General features: G+C 39.1%; 1 protein-coding gene across 1 annotated transcript in view; it reads left to right on the plus strand.

Moving 5' to 3' along the window:
- The window catches only part of UNC13C (unc-13 homolog C), a 660175-nt gene that overhangs the window by 560239 nt on the left and 75688 nt on the right, over window positions 1–24248 (plus strand). The window contains exon 29 of the mRNA XM_004374773.1: window positions 14792–14939. Within this exon, the coding sequence (XP_004374830.1) occupies window positions 14792–14939 (148 nt within the window). The remainder of the gene's footprint in view (window positions 1–14791; window positions 14940–24248) is intronic.

The following is a 24248-nucleotide window of genomic DNA, read 5'->3' on the forward strand; positions in this document are numbered from 1 at the left end:
CACCACCTAATCATGTGTGCAAACTAATGGAAAGGCCAGTAGAGAAACCTTCATCTGAAATGGTCCTACTTGGGCTTTCGAGAGCCAGGCCCATATCTCCAGAAGACTCAGGTCTGTTACAGGATGCCCTGAAATGAGGGTTTCTTTCAAAGAGAAACAGGAAAACTTTTCTCAGCAGCAGCTACTCTTTGACCTGAGCATGGTTCCAAAGACTTAAGGAAATTCCTAAACCTTGAACAATCATCAAGTGATTTTATGATGAAATTTGAAATACTCAGAAAAAAACCGAGTGGATTTTTCTTTCCTACCCTTCCAAGATACTGTCCATGAGGGTTGATATACTATAAAAATACTAAACGTGTGGATCAGAGCCCTGTAGAAATCTGCATTTCCGGGTATAAAGGAGATAACTTAGGCTAAATATGAATAGTATTCAAATCAGAACTTCAAACCGGTTCATTCTGATTTGACCCCCTGCTGAGAATTTTCGTTTCCACCCCCAGATATACTGAATCAGAATCTACATATTAAGAAGATACATAAGAATTACATGGGGATCTTGTTAAAATGTAGATTCTGATTCAGTATATCTGGTGTGGAAATGCAAAGTCTGAGCAGGGCATTGAACTGGAATGAACCGATTGGAAGTCCTGATACAAATATAGCTTTGGAACATACTTATTACTTTCTTATTTATTCCTGTATAACACAATTTCTTATACTCAGCATTCCAGAAAAAAGGCAGAACATGATGACGAACCACATTTTCTGCCTCTGAGTTCTTACCTGACTAAGGCCCAACCCCGTCCCACTATCCATTATCCACAAGGTAGTTTTGGTGGTTGTTTCTCAGTACCTTTTTATCATCATGTTTGTTTTTACATTATTTAAAATTCAGCTGCTCATGGGAAGAACAAAATAACCCACCTAGTTTTTAGCATTGCAATTCAAAAATCATCATCTGAGAACTTACCGTACGCAGAAAAGTGACCAATAAAGAGATCGCTAAAGATGAAAGACAGAGCTTGCCCTTAACTCGTGAACAAAACATCTACAGTCGATGCAGTAAAAGAATTGTGGACAAAGTTCTCGGAGCACAGAAAGGGCAGTTAACTCCCTCTGTGTGGCTAGGGGAGAGTTTCGTGGAGAGGGAAGTTTTGGGGTTTAGAGGTTAAAGAAGGGGGAAGCAATGGAAGAAAGGAATTCTAGGTCTAGGGAAAAGCATGATCCAAGTGAGAGAAGGTATAGGTCAGCCTGAAAACTTCAAATAATCTAGTATAGTGTGACAGATCATGATTGGCTGAGCATCACATTGGATTGGAGCCATTGTCAAGTCTTAAACACCAAGGTGAAGTATTTGCACTTTAGTTTCTCAGTAAGAGGGAAACTATTTTAAGGAGGGAAAGCATATTCATATCCTATATATAAAAGAGGACTGTGGTTGGGCTAGAAAATAATTGTTTAAATATCTATCAAATAATTTCTAAAACAAAGTAAGCCTCAATAGTTAAAAGCAAGTTATGATTTCATACATAAGTTTACAAAATGAATTGTCTTCATGGCTTTTTGCCAGAAGTATGATACAGGTATTAGAAGGAAAAAAGTGATGATGGGAAATTGCTACCAAAATGATATATGTCACCAAAAAGGAAATTCCTCCTATAAGTGTGTGAAGAAACATTAGCATTTTTTCCATCAGACATTAAAAACATATTATGAGCAATCTTCAAAATACAATAAGTATGAAGAGTTAAAACTGAGATGAATTTAGAAAGTTTTTATTGGGATTATGATAGGAATGGCTTGCTAAGCAGGCAGACAACATTTATCCTGATGTTTTCCTTATCGCTACTATCGTTTTCTCACAAGTTGCAACTAGGTATGAAGTGTTTTATTTTCTGCAATTTTCATGAGGAATACAAGAAACGGGGGGGAAAAAAATCTCTCTGGTCAGTTTTCAAAATAAAGAAAATGATACTTCATACGTAGCTCTTTCCAACCCCAATTCAGATGTAATAGTAGGGCTTCTCACCATCCACCCTTACGTTAGTAAAGTCAACATATTAATGAATAAGCAAGACCGAAGAATTGATGCATTTGAATTATAGTGTTGGAGAAAGATACTGAATATACCATGGACTGCCAGAAGAACAAAGAAATCTGTCTTGGAAGAAGTACAGCCAGAGTGCTCCTTAGAAGTGAGGATGGCAAGACTTCATCTCACATACCTTGGACATGTTATCAGGAGGGACCAGTCCCTGGAGAAGGACACCATGCTTGGAAGAGTGGAGGGTCAGCAAAGAAGAGGAAGACTCTCAATGAGAGGGATTGACACAGTGGCTGCAACAATGGGCTCAAACATACCAACGACTGTGAGGATGGTACAGGACCGGGAAGTGTTTCTGTTGTACATAGGGTCGCTATGAGTGGGAACCAACTCAAGGGCACCTAACAACAACAGGGTGGAAGCCTTTATAAATGTCAGAAGGATATATATAAACATAAATGTAAACAAAATATTTGAAACTAGGTGGGGAATTATAGCACTGGCAAGTAGAGTATCAGTATATTCGGTGATTGAAAAAGAGAAATACAAATTACTCTACTTTCCTATGGGAATAATAACAGAACTTAAAAGGATTATGGTAAGAATATTAAATGAGTTATCACATATAAACAATTAAAATAATACCTTTCATGTACAAAGCTTTCCATAAACAGTAACTATCATGTCTTCTAAGGTATGGCTCATTTTAGAGGATTCTCTTTCCACTGTTAAATCCAAGATCCCACTGACATCGTCTACTGCAAGCAATGTTGTTTTATTTTTTCTTTTCTTAATTTCCTAATAAGCTCTTCATGCTCTCTCAAAAGGTAACTAGTCAATCTGACTCTTTGCTTCAAGTAATAGTTCAAGTCCTTATGGCCTTGCCCTTGGCCTCCTGGTTTCCTGTGCAGAGAACTCACTGTAAGGCCACAAACCCCCTCAGATTCCTTAGCACTGCAGTGCTATTCCTTTTCTCAAGAGTTTCTAGTCTAGATTAAGAAATTAGAGAAGCACATTAAAAATTAAATAATGATAATGTGTTAACTTACAAGACTTATTGTAAGAGTTATAGGGTAATACATGAATTTGAGGGGCACAGATAAAAAAAGTGATAAGGATTTAGAAGGGCTGAGCAACCACTATGAATGGAAGAGATCAGGAAAAGCTGAAGGGGTGGTCTGAAGGATGGATGGGAGTTCACAGGCTGGAGAGAAAAGATGACCGTTTTCCTTGGAGGAAGACTCGTGACATGAACATAAGGAGAAAGAATTTCATAATGGGAAGGCACAAGACAAGAGGCCATGGAGTCTGTGAGTAGACCATTCTGTGGACTGGATTGGATTTAACTTTAACTGGTATTTTCAGAGTGAAGCACTGTGAAATGAAGTTGAAAGAAATTGTTGAAGTTGAAGCTACAGAGATCTTTTTTTCACCTTCAGTAGATTCTGTGAAAGAAGAACCATCAAAGATTTTGAAAATATATGGTATGCTAAAAGTGTCATTTTAGCAATAATAATCTGATAGGAACATGCAGATTGGGTTGGATAGTTCAAGATGGTAGTCGGAGAGATCAGTTATAGTGCTTTAATGCACAAGATGATGAGGGCTATCACGAGGGTGGTAGTCTTAGGAGTAGAAAGTAAAAGATGGATACGAGTGACAAAAGAAAGGAAGAGTCACTGAAAGTTGGCCACTGAGCACAGGGTGACTCATGGGAAAGCATGGTTCCAAAAACGGCAAAATCAGGCAGAAGGGCTGTTTCCCTATTGCCATGTTGGAGTAAAATATTGTTATGGATTGAAGTGTGCCCCCCAAAAATGTGTGTCAGCTTGGCTAGGCCATGATTCCCCAGTATTGTAGGAGTGTCCACCATTTTGTCATCTGATGTGATTTTCCTATGTGTTGTAAATCCTACCTCGATGATGTTAATGAGGCAGGATTAGAGGCAGCTATGTTAATGACACAGGACTCAATCTAAAAATTAGGTTGTGTGCTAAGTCAATCTCTTTTGAGACATAAAAAGAGAGAAGCGAGCAGAGAGACATGGGGACCTCAAACAACCAAGAAACAAGAGCCAGGAGAATAGTGCATCCTTTGGACCCGGGGTCCCTGAACTGAGAAACTTCTCAACCAGGGAAGATTGATGGCAAGGACCTTTCCCCAGAGCCAACAGAAAGAGAAGGCCTTCCCTTGGAGATGGGGCCCTGAAGTTGGACTTGTAGCCTACCAGACATTGAGAGAATAAATTTCTCTTTGTTAAAGCCACCCACTTGTGGTATTTCTTTTATAGCAGCATTAGATAAGTATGACAGATATGATGGCAAGAACATGGACATAAGTATCCAGTAACCTGCTGGAGGCAGGGGCTAGAGTTTAGGAGACAAAGCAGGGCTTTAATTTGGGGAGTTGTCCGAATAATTAAGTACTATATTATACTTTCTTCCATGTAGAAAGAACTCTACCGTTCACAGAGCTCTTCCAGATAGAGTAATTTATGTCATTTTTACAGCAATACCATGGTAGTTGGCAAGGTGGATATTTCTAGTACCATTACAGAAATGAATCAACTGATATTCTGAGAGGTTAAATAACCTATGCAAAAATCACATTGTATAGAGGACAGATGAAGAATTACATTTTCTAGCACATTATAAAGTAAAGAGTAGAAAGTCAAAGAGGTAAAAAGGATTCTGAAATCTCAGAATTGGAAATATGACCCAGCATGTACTCACTCCTCTCATATGGCGATCCCATCTATGGTGTCATTGGCATATGGTCATCTGGCCACTTCTAATAATGGTCAGAGATGGGATCTCACTAGCTTACAAGGAGTAGTTTCCAATTTTAAGATTGATTTATTATTAGAAATATTTTCCTTTTATCAAGGCAAAATGTTTTCCTGCTACTTCTAGCTGAGTATTGATCCTGCTATATCCTTTCAAACTTCTGTAAAATAATTCTATTTCCTTTTCCTTGTGATAGCCTTTCAGACATTGAAGAAAACTGTTATGCTGCCCCTAGTTGTCTTCAGCTGTTTATTGAATAACCGGGTTTCTAGATCTTACACAATTCTGGTTACCCACACCTGTACTTTTTCATACTCCTTATAAATGATGAGGAGCCCTGGTGGCATAGTGGTTAAGAGCTCAGCTGTTAACCAAAAGGTCAGCAGTTTGAATCCACCAGCTGCTCCTTGGAAACCCTATGGGGCAGCTCTACTCTGTCCTATAGGGTCACTATGAGTCAAAATTGACTCGACAGCAACAGGGTTTTTTTTTTTTTTTTTTTTTGTATAAATGATGAAGCCTAGAATAAACCTAATACTCCAGATGTGTTCTAACCAGTGGAGAATGTTGCTGCTCTATGGCACCCCTTGTCTTGACCTGTCTACCTGTGTTAACGCACTGTAAGGCTTCTTGAGTTTGATACAGCAGCTCCATCATTTATTAAATTATGTTGAACTTGAGATCAAACAAAGCTTTATGGCTTTTAAAAATTTACTGCTCTTAAGCCAGGTCACCCTCTTCCCATACTTTGCAGTAAACGTCTTATTGTGAATACAGGCCTTTTCCTTTTCTCTGTGCCATCACATCCTGTAAATGTTGACCTGCCATTCCAGACTGCCAAGATCTTTTTGAATTCTAATTTTGTCATCCAATATAATAACTTCAAGTTTTGGCTCAACTGCAAATTTGAAAAACATGCTTTCTGCCTTTGGTCAGTCCAAGTCCGTGGAGAAAATATCAGCCAGGACAAGGCCAAGGGTAGACAGAATGTCATTCAGCTGACATCCAACTTCTCCATCTGAGAAAATGAAAATTTCTTTTCTGAATGAGGAGGAAATGATCTGTCCCATCTTGTTATTTTGCCAATAATTTTCTGCTACTTTGCCCCAGTCTAAGCAGACATGTGCAGAGAGCAAACGAGGTTCCTGGATTATGCTGCAGGCTGCAGAGGAACAATACGAAACAGAATCCCAGTCCTTTGTTCAGAACCAACGGAAGAGAATCAACTTTTTACATGCTTAAGAGAGATATCCATAAGGCTTTAAAACTCCACATGCACCAAGTCCCCCTCAGCATAAAATCCCCCCACAAAATGCTGCTATAATGAATGGAGATCAACTTAAGGTGCACTGAGCTGTGAATAGCGGGTCTTGTTTAATAGCTAAAACACTTACTCCCACATAGCAACCCCACTTTATAGCTTTCAAACCCAGTCCTCAGCAAAATACAAACTCTGCTCTCCTGTTCCTTCAGGTCACTTGCAGATAGTCAAAACTGAACGTGAAATCCCTGAATGCAAGGTCTGTGCAGTAACTACAGCCCCTTTCTCCTGGTTATCTGCTGTACCTGTGAGATAACCAGAACCAAGCTCTTAGGAGCTGCTGCCCGGGTTCTGAACACTGCCAGGCTTCCAGAAAGTACGATTTTCATTAAGTTTGCATTTACAGGAGCATAGAAATCATCTCCCTTTCTCTTTGAGGGAGGAGTCTATGGCATGTAGGACTTGTCCATGTCCACGGAACAGGAAGCTTTCACTCTTCGCACCTTCTCTTCTGGCACTGCTTCTCTCTGACCTGGGTTTCTGTCTTGCAACATCTCCTATTAGACGATACACTCAAAAGACAAAGCCATCCTTTCTGCCCTTATAAATCCTCTATTGTTCACTAAACATTGTGCTGGAGCCTTTAGTGAGATGAGGCACAAAAGTGTATGGCTACAAATGGAGGGAGTTAGTTTACTATTGCAACCTAAAACTCTGTAGAGACCGTTAGGCCTTACGCAGGAACAAACTCATACTTTTTCATTTTTCACTTCGTGATTAGTCCCCCATGTCCCAGAGTCCTACAAAATAATGCCTCAGTGGTAAAAACATAAGTCTTTCTATGACATTATAAAGGGTTTGTCTTAGGGATCTCTAGAGAAACAGAACCAGTGATTGATAGATAGATAGACAGGCAGACACACAGAGAGAGAGAGAAAGAGAGAGAGAGATTTACTACAAGGGATTGACTCAGGCAATTGTTGGGACTGGAAAGTCTAAAATCTATAGGTCAGGTGGCAAGCTGGAGACTTACTGGCTCTTGGGAGTGTGGGGGTGCTGGCAAGTCCAAACTCTGTAGGTCAGGCAGCAGTCTGGAGACTTCTGCAGGCTTGTGTCCCTCGTAGGTCAGGGGATGGGAAGAGCACAGAGTGGAGAGGGAGAGAGGGAGGGAGTTCAGCTAGAATATTATCTATAGTCTCAAGGCAGGCCACACCGTAAGTAACTCCCCTTTCGACTGATTGATTGATTACATTAATTTAGATTACATTATGGAAGGTAACTGCATTGCATTACATTAGATTACATTATGCAACAGCAACTGGTCTAGTGTTTGGCAAAACCACTGGGAACCATGGCCTAGCCAAACTGACACATAAAATTAACCGTCACTTGGTTCAGAGACAAATGTATAGTTTATGCCTTTAGAGCTGAACACTAGTTTTCTTCTTCGATGAAGGCTTTTAGGCTATTAAAAATAACTCAGTTATATGAAGTCCAATCACCTTCTGTTCAAGAGTTTCCCAAATCATATTCCATGGGACATTTGTGTCCTCAAGATTGTTACTATATGTCCTGTGACATAGGTGTCTTTTAGCCAAGTAAGTATAGGAACCAAGTGTATTAATAAAAGGCTAAACGGATTTCTTTACCACTGTGAGTCTTAGAGCATTTAATACGTTAAGTGTTGTGAATCTTTAGAAGTTCAATGTCATCTCTTAATTTTTCTAAGCTCTTTGCTGCTGCCTAGAAGCAATTTGTAGTTTCCAGGCAGCTAGTCTGGTGATGAGAATGGAGTAACAGTAGCAACACAGTATTTCTTTAGCTACAACAAAGGAATATACTGTGAGAACTCCAAATGCTTTGATTCTTCCTCAGTAGTGCTAGGACTCCCAGATTTCTCTTGGTTACCATATGGGACAGTCTTTCTCTACCTCATGGTGGTGAATTATCTAGTGACTGCTAAAGTTAAAAATGGCAGCCATTCCACTGATAAGCTCCAAAGCTGTGGAATTTTTACTACCACTTCCCTAGTAGAATTGTTTGCTTTCCCCATATCTGTATTTTCAAAATATTTTTCTTTCATCTGCCACACATTATGGGAGTGATTTGTTTATATGTCAGTTACATTCCCTAGTAGATTAATAACTCCTTTAGAGTACGCACTGTCTTTTTTGCTTCAAATCCTTGGCATTCCACACAAGGGTCTGGCTTATGACATAGATTTAATAAATACTTGTTAAGGGAGTGGGAAGAGAGAGAACATGCAGGATGCAAATACCACCACTGATGCCGTCACATGAGCCCAGGCCCATATCCCCACACATTAGACAGTGAAAACTGTAGTTACTCTCACAAATGCTGTCACACATGCTGCCTTATATACGCTGTTAGAGAATAGTTTTTTACAAGGGGAATAATCGTGACTTTCATGCAGATATAAAGCATGTTAATAACGTTATTTAACTCATCAATTAACAAGGAAACCAGCAAGATGTTACAACTGGCTCAAAGGAGAATTCTAAGAACCACATATATATAAGCGATAAGGAAAGCTGAAATAAATTTACAAATAGAAACAAAACAGATCTGTCCACAGAGCAATCCTCAGTTGCATTGTACCAGAAATAATTAATTTGCATGTCTGTGGATAAAAATCATTTGTATTATTATCAGTATCCCACAGTTTACAGAGTTTTGAAATAGCTCAAAGACAATGAAATGCAAAGATAACTCAGATGAGTGAGCTAGACAGAACACCCACTAATCTTTTTTGCCTGGTTCAAAGTCTTTCACAGTTTTTCCTGATGACACTCAATAGTCTTGAGAAGTGGCAAAACATCCTTTTAGTCTTTCTTTTTCTTTTGTTTTTTAATTATAATGTTCTGGCACTTAAATGCCCATGTTTGATAAAACTGGGGCTTGTCCAAAACATTGAAAGTGAAAATGTCTTCCCTTCTAGAGATACCCTCCTTTTAGCAGTTCAGGGTACCCCACTGGTCTTCACTCTTAAAACTAGTTGCCATGGAGTCAATTCCAACTCATGCAGACCCCATGTGTTTCAGAGTAGACCTCTGCTCTATAGGGTTTTCAGTGGCTGCTTTTTCAGTAATGTATCACCAGTCCTTTCTTCCGAGGTACCTCTGGGTAGACTCAAACCTCCAACCTTTCGGTTAGCAGCTGAGTGTGTTAACTGTTTGCACCACCCAGGGATGCTCTTCTTATTTCTTCTGTGGCTCCTTGATTCACTATGTAATCAGGCCTCCAGAGAGCACACCACCACTCTTCCAGGAGGAAAGGAAATAAGACCAAGTTAAACCTTCCCCTTCGATATGTCTATTTAGTCTTTTTTTTTAACCCTTAAATAGCATGATATTATGTTTCTTGAACAAAGGAACTATCATATTTTTTTCAACCACCAAAGTACCTGAAACAATTCTGTATGAATAACCCAAAAAACTAAACCCACTGCTGTCAAGTAGGGTACAACTCACAGGGACTGTCTTATTAGTTATCCAGTCCTGCTATAACAGAAATACCACAGGTGGATAACTTTAACAAACAGAAGTTTATTCTCTCACAGTCTAGGAGGCTAGAAGTCTGAATTCAGGGCACCAGCTCCAGGGGAAGGCTTTCTCTCTGTTAGCTTTGGGGGAAAGTCCTTGTCATCAATCTTCCCCTGGTCTAGGAGCTTCTCAGCACAGGGACTGTGGGTCCAAAGGATGCACTCTGCTCCTGGCTCCTCTTGCTTGGTGGTACTGAGGTCCTTCTCCTCTCTGCTCACTTCTTTCTTTTATATCTCAAAAGAGATTGACTGAAGATACAGCCTAATCCTGTAGATTGAGTCCTGCCTCATTAACATCATAGAGGTTAGGATTTACAGCACATAGGAAAATTACATCAGGTCACAAAATGGTGGACAACCACACAATACTGGGAATCATGGCCTAGCCAAGTTGATGCACATTTTGGGGGGACACAATTCATTCCATAACAGCAACCCTACAGGACAGAGTAGAACTGTCCCATAAGGTTTCCAAGGCTGTAAACCTTTACAGAAGCAGACTGCCACGTCTTCCTCCAGCAGAGCGCCTGGGGGGTTAGCACTGCAGACCTTTCAGTTAGCAGCTGAGTGCTTTTACCACTGTGCCACCAGGGTTCCTTTCTGTATGAATAGTCCTCAATAAATATTTTTGCATGCAGTAATATTTTAACAAGAAAATCCAGGTGTAGAACAATTTTACATATTATCTCTGTCTTAAATTGTAAAATCAAAAAAAAAAAGGCTTTTCCTATTTTTCTGTTCCTCTTCTTCATACCCACACCTACTTCACTTTTGCGAAAACTTGTCTTTTCACAGAGTACTCAGCTAGAATCAATGCATGGAATTTTAAGTGGCCGTAGGTTTATCTCCTTTGGGAGGGTGCCTGCAACTGTAACAATCTTTCTTCAAGTTATTCCCCATTGCCTAACTTCTCTGGCCTATGCCCTGAGTCTTCTCTACATTACACCCTTCGAAAGTGCACTCCAAAAAACAAAACCAGCTGCCATCGAGCCGATTCTGACTCACAGATGGCTGCAAATGCCCGGAACATTTTTCGGCATCTGAATAGGGGAGGAAACTGAGAGTATTGTGATTTTTTAGTTTATTGAATTGTTCTACCTCAGAAATTCTTAAAACGTGGGATAGATGCATGATAATATCCATTTAGGAGAGTTTCTCAGAATTATTTGCTGAGCTTCTTCAAAATATTCCATTCTGTGAGAATCACAGATCATAGCAAGCCACAGACACCAATGAGTTGTAATTTCCTCTGTCATTGCTGGTGCAGGAAGAGAAACAGAGAACTGTTAATCTAGCCTTAACGGTACAGTCTAAATATATTATCATCTATAAATAATTGGGAAAAATGTCCTTAATTCAAGCACATTATCTCTAGAAATTCTGCCTCTCTAACATCTTTCAATAACCATGTTTATTGTCCAAAAGCATTTATCTTCTCTATTATCTTACCTATGAATACAGGAATGTTTTGAGTTTTTTGGATAACAATAACAAAAAAAAAATCACAATGTTGTATTACATTAATCATACACAAGGGTCAGGGGTGTTAGATTTCCAGGGACCACTGTGCATCCTCTATATCTGCATTATAGCTGCACCATGGTGTATAATACCCCCACGTGTCTGTCAGTTTGTCATACTGTGTGGAACATTGTCTGATATAGTGCCAGAAGATGAGCCCCCCAGGTTGGAAGGCACTCAAAAGATGGCTGGGGAAGAGCTGCCTCCTCAAAATAGAGTTGACCTTAATGACGTGGATTGAGTCAAGCCTTCAGGACCTTCATTGCTGATGTGGCACAACTCAAAATGAGAAGAAACAGCTGCAAACATCCGTTAATAATCATAACATGGAATGTACAAAGTATGAATCTAGGAAAATTGAAAATCGTCAAAAACGAAATGGAATGCATAAACATCGATATCCTGGGCATTAGTGAGCTGAAATGGACTGGTATTGGCCATTTTGAATCGGATAATCATGTGATCTACTATGCTGGGAATGACAAAGAGGAATGGCATTGAATTCATTGTCAAAAAGAACATTTCCAAGATCTATCCTGAAGTACAGCACTGTCAGTGATAGGATAATATTCATACACCTACAAGGAAGACCAGTTAATACAACTATTACTCAAATTTACGCACCAACCACTAAGGCCAAAGATGAAGAAATTGAAGATTTTTACCAGCTTCTGCAGTCTGAAATTGATTGAACATGCAATCAGGATGCATTGATAATTGCTGGTAATTGGAATGCAAAAGTTGGAAACAAAGAAGGAGGATCGGTAGTTGGAAAATATGGCCTTGGTGACAGAAATGATGCTTGAGATCGCATGATAGAACTTTGCAAGACCAACGACTTCTTCATCGCAAATACTTTTTTCACCAACATAAACAGCAACACATGGACCTCGCCAGATGGAATACACAGGAATCAAATCGATTACATCTCTGGAAAGAGACAATAGAGAAGCTCAATATCATCAGTCAGAGCAAGGTCAGGGGCCAACTGCGGAACAGACCATCAATTGCTCATATGCAGGTTACAATTTAAACCGGAAGAAAATTAGAACAAGTCCAAGAGAGCCAAAGTACAACCTTGAGTCTATCCCACCTGAATTTAGAGACCATCTCAAGAACAGATTTGATGCATTGAACAGTAATGACCCAAGACCAGACGAGTTGTGAAATAACATCAAGGACATCATATGTGAAGAAAGCAAGAGGTCATTAAAAAGAAAGGAAAGAAAGAAAAGACCAAAATGGATGTCAGAAGAGACTCTGAAACTTGCCCTTGAATGTTGAGTAGCTAAAGCAAAAGAAAGAAATGATGAAGTAAAAGAGGTGAACAGAAGATTTCAAAGGGCAGCTCGAGAAGACAAAGTAAAGTATTATAATGACATGTGCAAAGAGCTGGAGATAGAAAACTAAAAGGGAAGAACATGCTCGGCATTTCTCAAGCTGAAAGAAATGAAGAAAAAATTCAAGCCTTGAGTTGCAGTAGTGAAGGATTCTATGGGGAAAATATTAAATGACGCAGGAAGCATCAAAAGAAGATAAAAGGTATATACAGAGTCACTAAACCAAAAAGAATTGGTCGACATTCAGCCATTTCAAGAGGTAGCATATGATCAGGAACCGATGGTACTGAAGGAAGAAGTCCAAGCTGCACTGAAGGCATTTGTGGAAAACAAGGTTCCAGGAATTGACAGAATATCAATTGAGATGTTTCAGAAAACAGATGCAGCCCTGGAACTGCTCACTCATCTATGCCAAGAAATTTGGAAGACAGTACCTGGGCAACTGACTGGAAGAGATCCATATTTATGCCTATTCCAAAGAAAGGTGATCCAACTGAATGTGGAAATTATCAAACAACATGCAAGTAAAATTTTGCTGAAGATCATTCAAAAGTGGCTGCAGTATATCGACAGGGAACTGCTAGAAATTCAAGCTGGATTCAGGAGAGGACAGGAACAAGGAATATCATTGCTGATGTCAGATGGATCCTGGCTGAAAGCAGAGAATACCAGAAAGATGTTTACCTGTGTTTTATTGACTATGCAAAGGCATTTGACGGTGTGGATCATAACAAATTATGGTTAACACTGCAAAGAATGGGAATTCCAGAACACTTAATTGTGCTCATGAAGAAGCTGTACACAGATCAAAAGGCAGTCGTTTGAACAGAACAAGGGGTACTGTGTGGTTTAAAGTTAGGAAAGGTGTGCATCTGCGTTGTATCCTTTCACCATACGTATTCAATCTGTAGGTTGAGGAAATAATCCGAGAAGCTGAACTATAGGAAGAAGAACAGGGCATCAGGATTGGAGGAAGACTCATTAACAATCTGCATTATGCAGATGACACCACCTTGCTTGTTGAAAGTGAAGAGGACTTGAACCACTTACTGAAGAAGCTCAAAGACCACAGACTTCAGTATGGATTACACCTCAACATAAAGAAAACAAAAATCCTTACAACTGGACCAAGAAGCAACATCATGATAAACAGACAAAAAATGGAAGTTGTCAAAGATCTCATTTTACTTGGATCCACAGTCAACACCCATGGAAGCAGCAGTCAAGAAATCAAAAGATTCATTGCATTGGGCAAATCTGCTGCAAAAGACCTCTTTAGAGTCTTGAAAAGCAAACATGTCACCTTGAAGACTAAGGTGCGCATGACCCAAGCCATGGTATTTTCAGTCGTCTCCTATGCATTCAAAAACTGGACCGTGAATAAGAAAGACCAAAGAGGAACTGATGCCTTGAATTGTGGCATTGGCAAAGAATGTTGAATATACCACGGACTGCCAAAGGAACGAACAAGTCCGTACAGCCAGAATGCTCCTTGGAAGAAAGGATGGCGAGACTATGTCTTATATACTTTGGACATGTTAGCAGGAGGAATCAGTCCCTGGAGAAGGACATCAAGCTTGGTAAAGTATAGGGTCAGTGAAAAAGAGGAAGACCTTCAACGAGATAGATTGACACAGGGGCTGCAACAATGGGCTTAGGCATAACAGTGATTGTGGGGATGGCACAGGACCAGGCAGTGTTTCGTTCTGTAGTGCACGGAGTCAGTAGGAGTCAGAACTGATTCAACGGCACCTAGCAACACCAACATGGTGTATAATTAGAGGATGGGGAAGATGGAGCAGCCGGCACCTTGCCTAGACTCTCAAACTATGTTTGGAAAATATGTGTCCAGGAAATTTTGACAGTCTTGGGAATAGATAGGCTCTCTCATCCTCTGGAAACAGAAGTCAATAACGAAGCTAATGATTGTTACCTAAACTTGTCATCCTGTAAGGATTCTGGCCACTGTAGCTTCATGATCCCATTTGCTTCACCAAAGTTATGAACGAGAGGTAAAGGCTTAAGCCTTCAGGGCTCTGGGGTCTGTGATGTACAGCATCACTTAAGAAATGTCTATGAAACCTGAGTTAGATGATGAATTTGCAATGGGTGCATGGGGACACTATTTGTTTGAACCTACCTTACCTATATAGATCATGTTTTATTATTCTAAGTTGGGCTTCACCATAGGAGCAATAAAACCTCTACTCCAATAATTTCTTTCTGAATGTCTCTGCTTATATATATGTATATATTTTTTTTTTTTCTTTTTAGCAATACTTTCATGCAGGAGGAAGTGGCCTGAAAAAGAATTTCTTGGAGAAAAGCCCAGATCTTCAGTCTCTGAGATATGCTCTCAGTCTTTATACCCAAAGTACTGATGCCTTGATAAAGAAATTCATAGACACTCAAACTTCACAGAGTAAGTAATACACTGAACCTGAGGCTAAGGTAAATTGATAGCTAAAATTCAAGGTAATCATTATTATAAATAGAATTAATATTTTAATACTTTAAAACTATTTTTAAATTTTTAATATTAAATACCTTTAAATATTTTAATTTTTTACTGTAGCAAATTAAAGCATGGTTAAAAAGGAGGATTATGGTAGAGAATTACTAATTTTTTTTTACAATTCATGAATTACAATTTTATAAATAGTTTCAATAACATTAAGATATTGTTAATTCTAAAACTATAGAATGATTGACTCTTGGTTTTTCTAACTTTCATAAAGTTACTTTAAGTAGCAACTAGCTTTGAATATCCATGACTATGATATTGTCTTCAGTTCAGGACATAAGATCCAATGTTTGCTGGGTGTGGTAACTTCTTAAAAAATGATAATAATTCCCCAAATCCTGCTTCAAATGTAAAATTTCATGTTCTGGAGTTTCTGGAAAGAAGATCTCATTTTATCTTAATTTCATATAAGAAAAATTCCAACTTTTACTTTGAAATGGGCCAAGAGGCAGGCTTGGTATTTTATTTGAAACTTGTGTCTGTTTTATGCAGCAGAGTTCCCACTTCATAAGCTTCTAGGATATTACTGTTCAACAACCTTTCTTTCAAATTGCTTTGTGATTTAGGATATTTTGGTAATTATATGTATTTAAGATCTGACATTTCTGATAGATTATCGAAAATGTCAGTATGAGTCACAAAGAGCCAAACGCAGGCTCAAGCTCCAGAGCATACTAAATTTCAAGACAGAAATAATAAAAATAAATTAGAGGACATCTCTTCATTCATGAGAGAGCCTCAAGAAAGGGAACATACAGGTTTTTTCTTTTCCTGTGATGAAAATGTTCCAGATTTGTCTGTTTCTTCCTCAGTGCTTTAATTTTTTTAATTACATCAAAGATAATGTCAAGGTAGGTGCTATGTAGGTGCTAGCCTGTCTTTAATACTTGGTGCATTCTGACAGTATCCCATAAAATGCCAAAAATATCCCTTTTAGTATGGTGTGCATTCCTAGATTACATTTTAGGATGGCTAAGGGGGAAAGAGTTGAGCTTGGGTGAGGTTGTCAGGAGATACAGAAATATGCAAAACAGCACTCCTTGAATTCATGCTTCCTCAAGGTTTTCTGAGCTTTATAAATATGAATGCAATTCCAGTACATCAAATAAACAGTATTGTAGCTTTATTCCCAGAGAATGTGAGTGTATAAAACGTTCACTTAGCTTTCATAGGTATGCATTTGTATGTATGTGTGCACACACACACATGCATGAGCATACATACATACTCATACACACATAACCAATGTTTTAGTATATAAATACATGAGAAAACTACATGTATCAACTTTGGTATACGCAATTTGCCACACTTCTTTTTAATTGCATGTATTGCATGGCAACATTGAAAACATATGGGGGAAAAGGATCCATAATTCCAATAACCCACTAACTTAAAATAACTGATTTTAGTCTCTGTTATTCTTTCCCCCCTTTGCTAGCTATTTCCAAGTGTGCAGATTTTTTTTTACATAACTAAAATTGATAAGATACTGTTATGAAATGGCTCTGCATTTTCTCTAATAACGGCTTTCAATCGTGCTCTACGGAAGCTTATTTCCAACTCCTCTCTACCCTCTTCATCATCCCCAACTGTTCCCAGCCAGGCACACTCAGGCCCAAAGGACTTGGAGAGAGAAAGGAGCTTGACGTGCCCTTTGCTGCTCCTTCCCACTCTCTTCTAGGTCCTTCTCTGCTTCAGGGTTTTGGGGGTGGAGACTGGAGGGGAAGAGGGAGACGTCTTTGATGCTCCCTGTATGGTTGCATCCAAATCCCAGATTCTTCACATGTGCGTTTTCGGAGGGACTCGGTGTTGAGAACCTTCCTGTCTTCACAGCTCCCTGATTAGTTGAATCTGGTCCAGCTATAGTCCTTTCACGATCCCCTCAGTGACTGCCTTCTGCGGCATATTCCATAGCCTCTGGTGGTCAGCTCTCTGGAATGGGGCCCCAGCAGGATGGTTGAAGCCCAGCTTTCTCCTGTCAGGTCAGCTTGAGCCACAGAAAACTCACACATTCTCTTCACGTATTTAGTGTGTCACCCACTTTTCTCCACAATTCTCTTTTTTACCTGCGCAAATGGCTGTGTATACTTCCAAATTGGGGTGGGGGCAGGAAGGCTGGAAGGTGGAATAGTACCGCTTAATATAACATAACCATTATTTAATTAAAAAAAAAAAGTGCTCACGCATATTGCTAAGTGAAGACAAGCCAAAGTCTCATCATTTAATATTTAATGGATCCAGGATTTCTGAGTAATATTCATTCCCTTGCTTCTTCTAATTCTCTCACTCCTATCTCAGTATTCAGTACCCACAGACCAAATAATGAAGTTAGCCACCAACACCATAACCTATATAAGGTAGTGAGGTAAACGGGGAGATACGATACAAACTACCTGAATCGTAGAATTATTTATCAGACAAGAAAGAAAACACGGTAGAGAGAGCAATGTTCGTTTCTGTAACGGACCCTAAAGCCATGGTTTTATTTATGACTTCTTAATGCTCCTGTCCTGGCTGCGTTCCATGGGCTTCAAAGGAACACCAGCTGTGAGGTTTCCCTGACAGAGAAACACAACAGCAAAGCTGGCCTCTTGAGGGTCTCGCTGACGCTATTCAGTGAATATTTGCCACTGGATGTGCTGAAGCGGAGGCAGTGAGGGGCCACCCCTTGGATTCCATTTACACGCCTCCCTGCAGGTTACTACTTCCAACTGAGACTTAGGATCAGTTTACCCCCTTTTTGTACCTGGTGGCTGAGGAGCCCGAAACGACAAACGAAGTCTTAGTTTCTAGAGTAAATATTTGTTGCAATTATCCAAATAATTTTTTAGGACTTAGCATGGTACAAATAGTCAAAGAACTTATTGTATTTAATTGTTGTTAATCTAACTTGGATTTTATTAATCCAATTTAGAACGATTATACCGTTATTATGGTATTTTTCAAATATAAAATAGTAAAAAGAAAGAAACAGTAATAGCTAACTCTGCTTACTACACACACCTGCACTCTCTGCCTGAGGAGTCATGGGTGCATGCTCAGCGCCAGGCAGGGTGAGCTGAGGTGCCCAGAGGTAATACCCCAGGGAGCAGCCATCTACTGGTAAAACACAGGAAGTTGGCAGATAAAAGAAACCTCAATCCTTAGCTGGGACAACTCTGACTTGTGTTCCACACGGCGCAGGGAACTGGTTTGATAACGTAGTGCGTTTTGGTTTCTTTTCTCACCGCACCACTTTCTAACCAGTGTTTGCTGGGATCCCTTCCCAGGAAAACCACCTGCCTCTGAATGCTTGCTTATCTCCGGTTCTGCTTTTGGGAGAAACCAAACCCAGGGTCACACAGCTAGAAAGTGAGGAGCCAGATTCTAATTTAGATAGTCTCCATCTGGACTTTATGCTCTTAACCACTGTGTACACAGATTCTTGATGATAAGTATAATAGCCAATGACCCTGAAAGAATATTTCCCTATTACTTGGACTTTTTCCCTCATAGTTTCTTAAATTATGAATAGAGAACTAATTAACGAAATTCAATTTATAGATAAGTAAATACCATTTGGAAAAAAACTGACGTGTTTTCATTTACTTTATAATCAATAATATATAAAATTATTTTTTGTTCCCTTAATTTCTAATTCATACTCTACAGATGTTTAAAACTGCATTGAAACATTGTTTAAGTGTTATTACGTCAATCTACGTGTGGTACAAAAGGTCTTGGAATCCTTTAGATTTTCTCTAAGTGTACTTTTAAAACATTCATATGTTGTTGCCCTTATTCTCATAGAATCGTCCTTTACTTCATTTTATTCTTTTCCAAAAAAAAAAATTTCTTTATCTTTCTCTCTTTTGTTTTTAATCTTGTTTGTCTATGCTAGAAAATTAACTACTAAATATTAAATAAAAAACTAAGTTTTCATTGAATTATAGTTCACTATGTTTAAATTGAAACATTTTCCTTTAAAATATTCTATCAGAATTCAGGCTTTTTTAATAAGTGGGTTTATAAATAGAGAAGAGCCTATTATATCTTGCTTACTTACTCTTTCTTCTTTTTTTCTTTCTATTTTCACCCTCCTTTTCTCCTCCTTTGTTCTCTTTTTTGGAATAGATTTAGATGTCATCTTCCTCTAGTAGTGGGAAAAAAAAGCTACTAAGAATTGAGTCCCATTAGAAGTTTATGAACCATAGAGTTCAATGAGATCTATAAACTTGTAAAAATACTGTCTCTCTCCTCTGTCTGTATTGCAAAAAGTATAAAATAAAAAAAAATCCAAAATGGATATAGAAATATTCTTAACTTCTTAAGTAAAACTGGGTTCAGTTTATAAGGATAATATGCTTATTATTCTAGCAGTATACTGCAATAATGTAACACCATCTGACTCCGCACTCATTTAACAAGTATTTCTCGAGCATCCGCTCTGGACTAAGTTCGAGACAATGAGGCACATATTCAAAGGTGATTGTGATAAGTTATGTACACCAGTTGCTGTAAAACAATGGCTCTCAAGTGGTGGTGATTTTGCCCTCTAGGGGACATCTGACCATATCTGGGGACATTTTAGATGGTTACAGCTAAGGGTGGTGGTGGTAGTGCTACTGGTATCTAATGGGTAGAGGCTAGGGATGCTGCTAAATATACTACAGTGCACAGGACAGCCCTCTACAGCAGAGAATTATCTAGCCTCAAATGACAATAGTGCCAAGACTGGGAGGCCCTGATCTAACACTAGGCTGAAAAGTGAGAAGTGATATAAAAAATCTATTGTTAGAAGAGGTAAGTGGTTGGCTTGTAGAGACGGGAAAGGTTTCTTAGAGGGGTAGTGGGTAGAAAGGGACAGGATATGTGAAACTGCCCTGGCCAACTAGTCTGGAATGTACTTGGGGGGGTGAGGAAGCGTGTTGAGTTCATCTAGAACATAGGGCATATGAAATGGAATAATGCACGAGAAGGCTAAAAAGGGAGGTTGGGCAAGATTAAAGAGAACTTGCCGTTAGATTTAGGTTTTATTGAGTATAAACACAGAGCAGGCTCTTTGCTTGTGATACTAATCCATTTTTATTCTCTCAACCTCTCTAATGGTGTGACACTCAGCATATTAGGGAGGAAAGACTTACCTCAAGATAAGGAAGCCCATGATTAGACCATGATTTGGCTGCCTTCATAGACTGGTTGTTCAACTTATTTATTTATTCATCTTGTTAGAAAATCTATACTGAGCATGTATTAGCACCATGCACTGTTCCTGAAACTTGGAATGCGAACTTCTAACAGTCATCTTGACTTAAATGATCCAACACTAAGCCCCTAACCTGCCCCCACCCCAACGACCTGCTCTTCCCAGGTTATTCCCGTCTTGGTAAAGGATCCCAGAAATCTTCCTGTTGCTCAGGTTGTATCCATCCATAAATGTGCAGCCCTAGTCGCACAGTAGTTGAAAGCTTGACTACTGACCAAAAGTTCGGGAGTTTGAATCCACCAGCCACTCCTTGGAAACCCTATGGGGCAGCTCTACTCTGTCCTGTAGGGTCGCTATGAGTTAGAATCAACCCGACAGCACCAGGTTTTTTTGTTCATTTGTTTCGTTTATGTACCTGCACATTATTATCAAGAATCAGGCTACATCCCACCTATTCCAGGCTACCATCCTGGTCCAAACCACATCATCATCTCTCCTCTCTTCTGGATTTTTACAAAGTCGTCTTAATTCGTTTCCTGGTTTTTGCCCTTGCCTTCCTTCAGTCTAGTCTCAATACCACATGCAGAGTGATTCTGTTAAAATGTAGGGCAGATCACAAATCCTTCTGATGGCTCTTCTGATGGCTTTCCAGCTCACTCAAAGTAAAAGCCCAAGTCCTCCCAAGAGAGCCACAAGGACCTACACCATCTGGTCCTCCATTAACTTCTTGGCTTCATCTCCTACTCTTTCCTCACTCTCTGCTTCAGCCACACTCACCCTTTCTGTTTTTCCTCAAAACTGCCAAACATTCTCCTACCTGAGGACCTTCACACTTGCAGTTCCTTTGCCTGAACTGATCTCTCCTTAGATATACACAGAAGTCACTACCTCTTTTATGTAAATAGTTTTTTAATGGGGCCTTTCCTAGCTATTCCCCTCACCTAACAGCTCATGTCTCCTTCCCCTGAGTTATTTTTCCTCTTAAAACCAATCACCATCTCTCATGCTATGCATTCTACTTGCTTATCTTGATCGACTGTCTTCCCCATTGGAACGTCCATGATAACAGGGATAAAAAGATAGCAATGCTTGGTGCGTATGTTGGCATTTAATAAATATGTATTGACTGTTGAATGTACGAATGGATGGTAGTAGCAGTCAATACCTTTCAGTCTGTTGAGGACCAAGCTAGTGAACAGATGTATACTCCACAAAGTGTTTAAATGTATAATAGAAAGAAGCACATGGTTTACTGGGAATCCATAGGAGGGGTGCTTCACCTAGACTAGTGTTCTCAACTGGGGTGATTTTACCCCCAGGAGACATTTGGCAATGTAAGATGTCACTTTAAGGACTAAAGTGCGCCTGACCCAAGCCATGATGTTTTCAATCACCTCATATGCATGCAAAAGCTGGACAATGAATAAAGAAGGCAAAGAAGAATTAATGCCTTTGAATTATGGTGTTGGCGAAGAATACTGAATATACCATGGACTGCCAGAAGAGCAAACAAATCTGTCTTCTAAGAAATAGAGCCAGAATACTCCTTAGAAGCAAGAATGTCAAGACTTCCTCATACATACTTTGGACATGTTATCAGGAAGGATCAGTCCCTGGAAAAGGACATCATGCTTGGTAAAGTACAGGTTCAGTAAAAAAGAGGAAGACCCTCAACAAGATGGATTGACAAAGTACCTGCCATAATGAGCTTAAGTGTGACAACGATCGTGGGGATGGCGCAGGACTGGGCAGTGTTCGTTCTGTTGTACATACACAGGTTCGCTATGAGTTGGAACCAACTCGACGGCACCTAACAACAACAGAGACACTTTGGTTGTCGCAACCAGGGAATAGAAGGATTGATGCTGGCATCTTGTGGGTAGAGGCCAGGGATGCTGATAAACACCCTACAGTGCACGGGACAGTCTCTCACAACAAAGAATTATCAAAATGCCAATTCTGACTCAGGCTGAGGGTACTGGATAGGAGGAGGTCAGGAGATCAGGGAAGAAGGTATAAAGTAGTTATTTGGCCAGGGCAGGGGAGGGAATGTTCTTCGAAAATGTCCCTCATTGACAATGAAAAAAATCCAATCTAGGAAATAATATACTTGTACTCTTAATTTGAAAATCCCAATATTTCAAACATAACTACATTATTACTTTAATCAGGAAAACATACTTATTTTGCTTTTAAAACAAAATTTACAGGACCACCTATTTTTTATTAATATAGTTAAAAGTATCTTAGATTTCCCTGCACAATTAAAATATACAGAAATAGTGTGGTAAATTTCAACATTAGTAGAAATTATTTTAATATGCATAATAATTATCATTTATTCTTCCACCTAAAGTTGACTTGATGGTTTAAATTGAGTAGGTAGCTTGAAAAATTATACATTTTTTTGTTTGTTTCTCGAGAACGTGTTACAGTTTTAAAAGCTGGCATAAAATACATGTCTTATAGGTTGATAATAATATTCACCATCAAAAAAAGGTTTTCCTCACAGCTATTTCATTATTCTAAGGGCTCTTTGAATATTTCATGCAGTAGCAGACACTGAAAAATGTATGGCACGCTAACATATTAAGTAGAGCTTCCTCCCCACCGCCCCAATGGGTAACACAATTTGGAACGAGGCACATCATGATCAATTGCTGAGCCAACCTGTATCAGATTCTGTTTCCTTTTCTGAGTTTCATTACAGCTGGAGGAAGCTGAATCACAAAAGCTTTATATTCAAAAGGGATATCTTATGTCTAAAATCTGTTCCATTACAACTGGCTCATAAAAAAATGCTTTTATAGTTAAATGGCTATATGAATTAAAATGTATGAGCTGAAGTGTTTTTATTCTATGATCAGTCCTCTTTTTCATTTTGAGTAACGATTTTAGTCCCTATTTATTTGCACTTTCTTAAAATTTAAATCATATCCTTTTGGTCATTTTAATAAAGTGGATTATAATGTGTTTTAATTTGAAATGGAAAGCAGATAGCTAACATTTTGGGAATCCATGATGTACTTCAGTACTTCCATTGCGTTGCATTATCGTTATGTGGGAATTGATCACTTTTATTTTTATTGGTTATTTTTAGAATTTTCAGTGGAAGAAATATGTGTTACTTCTGACATTATCTAGAATATTAGATGGGAAGTTTAACAGCTTGATTATATATTCAAACACATTTTATGCTTAGAAGTAAAATCTGGAAGTCTCTCAAATATATTCATATTATCCAGTGAAAACATTAGTTATCTCTAATTATGTTCCTTAAAATAAAGAAGATATGCCCAGAAGTATATTTTCTAAAATGGTCCACTGTGGGAAGGGTCTCTGCTTATCTCAAGTGTAAAGGAAGTTAACATTACTAATATCTAGTTGGCAGAAGAAGTGGGATCCAAAGAAAGAAATGAGATTTGGGGCCAAGAACCACAGCTGAAACTTCGATTACCTGGTCTCCTATGGGAGAAAGTGCCGAGAAATGTCTTCGGCTTACCTGGGGAAGGCATTGTAGTCTACTGGGATATTTTCAGTTTAATGCTGACTTTAACCACACAATCAGAAGTGGTTTCTCATTTTAGCGAATAAGTCTTTCAGAGCGAACCAGGGACTCGGAATCCTGTCCACCAGATCTATGCCACTGTCCTGTCCCTGGGGACCGTTTGGCTAGCTAGCACTGCCTTTCAAGACAAGAAGTTAGCATTTCTCCCAGAGGCACAAGTGAAGAGACTAAGGAGAATTAGTGAAGTTTGGCTCTTCAACCATTGCATTCAGTCTGATGACATTCACATCACAAAACTGGACAAGGATCTTCAGGGCAGTAAAAAGCTGCACTCTACTAGTAGAGGTGATATAATATGGCTCTGAATACAGTGAGTCCTCTCCCAAAGTAGGAACGGCAAGTGGTAGATAAGGTTACTGTAACAATGAGCAAACACCTTCTGTGCATCAAACACATTGTATACCTCTGTGTTATTCTTCCTAATAAGCCTGGAAGGTCAGTAATTTTATCC

The sequence above is a fragment of the Trichechus manatus genome, unplaced genomic scaffold (assembly GCF_000243295.1).
Source record: "Trichechus manatus latirostris isolate Lorelei unplaced genomic scaffold, TriManLat1.0 scaffold00030, whole genome shotgun sequence".
NCBI classification, from domain to species: domain Eukaryota; kingdom Metazoa; phylum Chordata; class Mammalia; order Sirenia; family Trichechidae; genus Trichechus; species Trichechus manatus.